The sequence below is a fragment of the Thermobia domestica genome, chromosome 5 (genome assembly GCF_964235325.1).
Source record: "Thermobia domestica chromosome 5, izTheDome1.hap1.1, whole genome shotgun sequence".
Taxonomy (NCBI): domain Eukaryota; kingdom Metazoa; phylum Arthropoda; class Insecta; order Zygentoma; family Lepismatidae; genus Thermobia; species Thermobia domestica.
In genome coordinates, this window is record NC_137458.1 from 274,454,843 (window position 1) to 274,461,726 (window position 6,884).

At 37.0% G+C, this 6,884-nt stretch overlaps 1 protein-coding gene across 2 annotated transcripts in view; it reads left to right on the plus strand.

Annotated features, from left to right (window-relative positions):
• LOC145686629 (cuticle protein 19-like) overlaps positions 1–5,861 on the plus strand; it is a 64,454-nt gene extending 58,593 nt beyond the window's left edge. Inside the window, exons 1-3 of one of the 2 annotated variants that reach the window (XM_081760098.1) lie at positions 228–369; positions 4,297–4,416; positions 5,470–5,861. In XM_081760098.1, the coding sequence (XP_081616224.1) occupies positions 253–369; positions 4,297–4,416; positions 5,470–5,751 (519 nt within the window). In that variant the 5' untranslated portion in view covers positions 228–252 and the 3' untranslated portion in view covers positions 5,752–5,861. Of the gene's footprint in view, positions 1–227; positions 370–4,296; positions 4,417–5,469 lie in introns of those variants that run through there. The other variant, XM_081760097.1, reaches the window with a different exon arrangement.
• The last annotated feature ends 1,023 nt before the right edge of the window (positions 5,862–6,884 follow it).

Sequence of the window (6,884 nt, forward strand, 5' to 3'; positions counted from 1 at the left end):
AAGCCAAGCGTTTAAAAGTACGGAAATTGTTCTTTTACACCTAAATGTTCCACTGCTTCGTTCGGTATTGTTTACGTAAACAATAGTCATACTAAAAAAAGAAGAAAAAGAAGAACTGGCATTCCTTTGCTACAGAGATAAGGATGTTGCATCTTTCGTATGTTCCTTCCTGGAAAGTTTATCGTGCATCCGGCTTTCACTGATGAAGATGTCCAGAGTTTCCTCGTACTCAGCGGAGACGTCCTGTTAGGGATGCTGCAATGTGCTCGCTATGAGTACACCCACACTTTGTATAAAAAGCCAGTGAAAATTTATAGTTGTCACAGTAGTTTCTTGAACATATTTGAAACAACCATGAGGATGCAACAGGTAAGGCAAACTTATAGTTCACTGTTATAGTTATGGCGTCTTATTATTCGAGCGGTAATATATTTTAGTACCATTAGTGGAAACACATTTGCATATTCTCAGGACAACTTTTTATGAACTTCCTCGAAGGGTCACATGATATATCTGAAATTATGAAAAGGATCGATGGAGAAATGAAATGGAGGTTGTAGTTTAACGTCCGCCGATTATGCCCTTTAGGCTAAAGAAGACGGATGATGGATTAAACTGAATTGATGGAATGGGAATGTGGGAGGAAACGGGAGAACCTCGAGAAATCCACGGATACAATGTTGTCCGTCATAAACTCACTAACCTGGAATTAGTTTCTTTTAGAAAAAAAGAAATATTCCAGAGGGCATACGTTATTTTCACAGTACTATTCTATTTATTATTATACAGCCCCCTTCCCATTAAAAAAAAAATGACTTGAATCCAAAATGGCGCATTTCAAGATGGCGGCCATGAATGACATACGCTCCAAAAGTTGCGGCCCCTCATCAAACCTCTGTTCAAATAATCACTTTTTACTTTTCCCGTCGATTTTCAAACTTTTGCAGGTGTCCAAGGACTTTTGACTCACCTTGTATTCAAGACGTATTATTTTGGTCTTTCCCGGGGGTCACTCTCACAATGGACCATTCTTTATTTTTGACAATTTGATTTCTGAAAATACTTGCTACCGTCGGAAGCAGCATTCAAAGAAAGCGAGAAAAACAAGTTTTTAGCGGCAGACCGTAAACAGGGCCGGAGATAAAGGGGTCCAAAGTTCGAATACAGGACGCAGAAATTGCATATAAAACATCATGTAATTTTGAAACGAGTTGAGAAACTGAGATCAAATTTGAGGTGTGAGTATCGAGTGTGAAGCTCTTTGGAATAGGATATTGCGCATGATGTCAGATATTTTAAAAGTCGCCATATTGGACTTATCGAAAATAAAGAAACTGGAAGGAAATCATGTGGCATATCAATCATTCTTAAAATACACAACAGATGCAACTAAACGTGTCAATCCAGGTACTACTTAGAATACTTTTGAACTTTTGACACCTTTAGGTTTTATATCGGTTGTTCCCATGCACCTTTCAAGACTGCCTTAACAATAATACAACTTATCAACTGTAATAATTGTAGAACTGTTCTCAAACACTATTTTGATCTTATTCTTGGTTTACGTTGAATGGACTGAAATGCCAGAAGACAATACCATTAATTTCACCTGTTCAAAATTTCCAGCATCCGTAACTACTCAATACATAAGAGTTGGTAAAAACTAACTTCATATTTGAATTTCTGGGAACAAGTTAGCCTAAATTGATATGCCACACACGATTTCCTTCCCGTCTCTTTACTTTCGATAACTCCAATATGGCGACTTTTAAGATGGCCGACATGATGCGCAATATACCTATTCCGAAGAGCTTTACACTCGATACTCACACCTCAAATATGATCTCAATTCCTCCACTCGTTTCAAAATTACATGATATTTATATGCAGTTTCTGCGTCCTGTATTCGAACTTTGGATCCCTTTATCTCCGGCCCTGTTTACTACCTGCCGCTAAAAACTTGTTTTTCTCGCTTTCTTTGGGTGCTGTATCCGATGATAGCAAGCATTTTCAGAAATCGAATTGTCAAAAAAAGGATGGTCTCTTCAGGGGAGGGGGCAATTCCCGAAAAAACATATCTAAAAAAAAATACTGCGTGGGATCAAACCAGATCGATGATGAGAGTTCCTGTGATTTTTTTCCTGCAGCAATTTGCACCGTAAAGTTCGTGTGGAGATATATGAAAGGAGGGTTTATACAGTCCTCATACAATTAACAGGCTACGTATAAACATTTTCTATCACATTCTAGTACGAATTTAGGATACTCAGTAGAATATTCTAACATGACATATATCAAGCAATACGGAAACATGTGTGCATCTTCCTCGTATAATATTTCAATGATATTCCTATGAATATTATAATCCTACAAGTAAGCCTTACATGGATGTAAACCATGAACATATATAACTAATACTTCATAGGAAGTACTAAGCATGTAAACACATAACACTTCATAAATGTTAGTCATAGTTAAAAGATACGGTAGAAAACTTGATGAAATCGTATACTCAAAACACTCAAATTGATAACGAATAGCCTTAACATGTAAAAAGGGGCTTCAGTCACCCATGTGGCGAAATTGAGTTAACAACGGATTTTGTTCCTATAGGGTACACCTATATTTCTATGCATGGGCTTCAGTTTCATTAGTCAAACATGCCATATTTCATAAACAGATATCAACTTTGATTATTAGTGTACGCAGAATGAGCTTGTTCTGCAATGTTTTATTTAGTTTTCTCAAAACTATGTTTATTTGACTGAAGCTCTTTTTGTATTATTTGATTCATTTATCTTACTCATGAATATTAATATTCATTTAATATAGCAGAAAAAGTATAATTTAGAACATGTTTAATCTTACTTTATTCCAGAGGCGGGTTTTTGGAGGGGAATCACAAGAGTAAAACTAGTTTTATCTCTTCGAATCAGGGAAGAAAAGTTACGTAATGTTCCAATTCTTGTATACTACAATTAGGCCTACATTAGATAACTTTTCTTCCCTTAGTTTGAATAAATAAAACTAATTTTTAATGATGTGACTTCCCTCACCAGCCGCCCTTGCTTTATTCAATGTTAATCACGAAGACACACGCAAGAAACTTCTCTATAAATGTCCTACCTTTTATTGTATTGTATTTATCTGTTAATGTCGTTCTGAATTGTCATAATTACACCTACATAATTACATTTATTTACCTGGAATACACGCGGATCCGGCTTCGATATCAGTGAGGGTATTTTGTTTTGCATACAACTTCAAGTGATGATCCCACAGCAGTACGCCCATCTCATATAGACTGAGTACTGAAAATGGTGTTGAAATTCCATTAATGCGCGTTCTCATTGCAGAGTCATTAACGCGAGTGCTTTGTTTGAGTGTGGTCTCGGGTTCGTTTGCCAGTAGGGGTACTTCTTTAAGATGCAAAAATTAGTAGTAGTAGGGATCCCTCTTTAAATAGCATTTATCTTCTTACGTAGCCTCGCTGCTGGAAAGGGAAGTTAAACCACAGTAAAATCGAACTAAAGCCTGTGGCAAACATCTTGGCATTTCAGCTAAACGAATGAAACGCAAGCTTTGACACGAAGTTCTCGAGTGCTAAGAGGTGTGGCTATGGCTAAGGAGACAAACTGCAGCGCGATCAGGTGACAGGGGATAGACGTGGGTGTGTATGAAATAAACGTGGCAATACCGCTGGACTCTCATTTGCTAGCAGCATTTAAAGGGAACTTGGAGCGCCGCCTTCAAATGTCAAGATGTTTGTCCGTTTAGTATCCAGTCCATTAATTACAATAGGACCGAACCATTATCCAGTCCTTAGTTACAATAAGACTGAACCAATATCCTGTCCATTAGTTAACTAATTAACTTGATTTTTGATAAAATATGTTGTACCGTTTTAACCAAAGAAACTGAGTAGGGTACCTAGGTGTTTTTTTTATAATACATACTAAACAAATGCTTATTTAGGGCGTTTAGTGGATACGGGAACCAAGTCCAATTACAAGTTGTTAGAGAAAAGACAAAGTTTGTACACTATGCTTAAGTACGTGGAAAATTTGAGGCTGTTTTCTTTTAAATTACTTTATATCAGTTATTTACAATATCTGAACACAAATGTTTTAAATTCTGAAAGGAGCGTCCGGTCGAGATTTTGAAGATGAAATTGCGTCCAACATGACCAAAAAAATGGACTTAATTCCTTTATACACTGAACGCGCCATTTCCTCTGTATGCCTAATTTCAATGCTAGTTACTAAAGTTTTCCTGTTTTCTTATATTTTGTTTTAGGGTTTATTTTTGCTGTTGGCTGTGGTCTGTGCCTCTGCATTTCCAGTTCACTACCCTCATCACATAGGAACGCCTCTAATAGCAGCACATATTCCAGTGAAGGCTATTGATCACCATTACGTAAGTATATATATATATTACCTTACTCAAAACTTATTACCAATTCGTTTTCTATAACCTGAAACTACAATTTTGATAAATACAATAGAATCGTATAGGCAAAGCCTGGTTAAACCAGAAACGTCCCCAATCCCTCACCTCAATTGAACAACATTCAAATGTTCTAACCGGGGATGTTATTCTATTCAGCTGAAATTATTTTATATTTAAAATAATATCTTGAATTGGACTTAGGCTGTAATATTATACAAGTGAATAAGCCCTTGAAACTAAATTCGATTAGTTCATTATTTAAATTTTGGATTCGGGGTACGGTGCCTCAGTAGTTGAGCACTTACCTCTGGTGCGTGTGGTCGCTGGTTCGTTTCCCGGCCAAGTACATTTGTAGTGCACAACATCGTGCCCGTGGGTTTTCATGGAGCACTCCCGTTTCCTCCGATTCTTCCATCATCATTCACTTGCTTTAATCATCGTCTCGAGTAATCATCGAGTAAAGGACATAATTGTGGGACGTTAAACTGAAAGATTTCATTTCATTTTCAAACTTACCTGGCCGGGGATCGAGCCAGGGACCCCATGCACTAGGGGTAAGCACTCTACCACTGAGCCACCGTGCCCCCGAATCCAATATTCGAATGATGAACTAATGTAATTTTGGCAGCGTTATTGGAGAGAAGTCTTCAGCCAGTGTGGATGATAACTGAGGGATTGAACCAAGTATTTCCCTATCATGTAAAAATAATTCTAACCCTTCATATACAGTCCTTCCTGCTTAGTTTGGATTTTGATAATATGCTATTAACAGTAGCGTATTTACGATTTTGCTTCGGGGGGGCTTTGCTAACTTTCAGGGGGGGCTTTGCCTGAAAATGTGAAAATTCTGCAAGATATTTCATATACTTTACTATAGTAAGATTTCGGGGGGGGGGCTTAAGCCTGGAAGCCTCCTTCTAAATACGCCACTGGCTATTAACTTTCTAAACGTTTATTTGATAATCTCTCTCTCTTGCTTTTACGCGAGACACTGAAGTAACATGTCATTTTCTTTAACAGGTACCAGCTAAATATGAATTCGAATATGCAGTTCAGGATCCTCACACCGGAGATATTAAAAGTCAACACGAAGTTCGAGATGGTGACGTTGTGAAAGGACAGTACAGCTTGGTGGAGCCTGACGGAAGCGTAAGGACAGTCCAGTATGCAGCTGACAGCCATAATGGTTTCAACGCTATAGTTAAAAAACATGGACCTACCATACATCCTAAACCTATCGCACATGTTGCTCATGTAGCTAAACCTGTAATAGGTTATCATGGGTACGGAGGCTTTCATTGATGGAACGGTACTTCAATTTGCGATTTAAACTATAAACTGTGATGTCCAACCCTTATGTATAGTGTATTTAATTTAAGCTGTTATGTAATAAAGGTTTATATAATGCAAAATATGTATTTGTTTTTAAATCCAACTGGATTGTCCTGTGTAAGTAGGGGCGCACCTACGGGGGTCCACCGGACTCAGACCCCCTAAGAAAAACTGCATAACTCGACATACATTTCTACAGTTTCTTAATAAAAGTATATTTGTTTAGCACTTAAATCCTTGACATAGACTAAAGATTTGATCTTACTCATCATCTGTACTATTTCTTTACTGATAAAAAACAATCTAATTTTATAATTTTTCGTGAGAATATACTTGTCAGTACTTAAAAATTACTTATCTTTTTTTTCGGTTGTAGAATAACACCCGTCGATATTACATAGCCCTAAACATAGTGTCTTGTAATTTTGGACCTACCCAAACTGTGGAACCCTCCTTTGGATGCTCTCCTGTGTTTGAATATTATACCTCCAGACGTGTTTCAGCCCATTTATTTAGCGTAGCTAGTGGGGCCCCTAAGCTATTAGAGTAGGGTACTTATTTCTTTCTTCTGTCTAAAAATACGAGTATAATGAAAATTTTCAATCTGTTGGTTTACAAATAGTACGTTTGTTAGGAGAAATTGAAGAACAATAGGGGTACCTGCAATCTGCTACTAAACGATTCATATTTTTCTTACATAAAACATAAATTAATATTTGAAGACTAGAAGTAAAAAAGGAGGCAAGTCAGTTTTTTAAAAATAATTTTACACGATTACCCTGTTTCCCACTGACTTACGTACTTCTTTCCTTTTAGGCGAAATCTTTGGCATTAAATTTCTAAGTGGCTAACCTTTCTCTTACTATGGGATTTAGTCCATGCAAGCTACACCTTTCAGACTACATTATTCTGCTATTAAATCATTTTCAACCATTTCTTGACTTACGTCCTTTTTTCCTCTGTGGTCTTCATTTTAAAAGGTATTAAAGCAGAATAAAAGCTATCAACTTCACCAGATTGGCAATGAATGACATCTCCATTTTCGGTAATTTCGAAAACTACGCTTGCGAATTCGTTTTCAAGTTTATGCTCTATCGATTGAT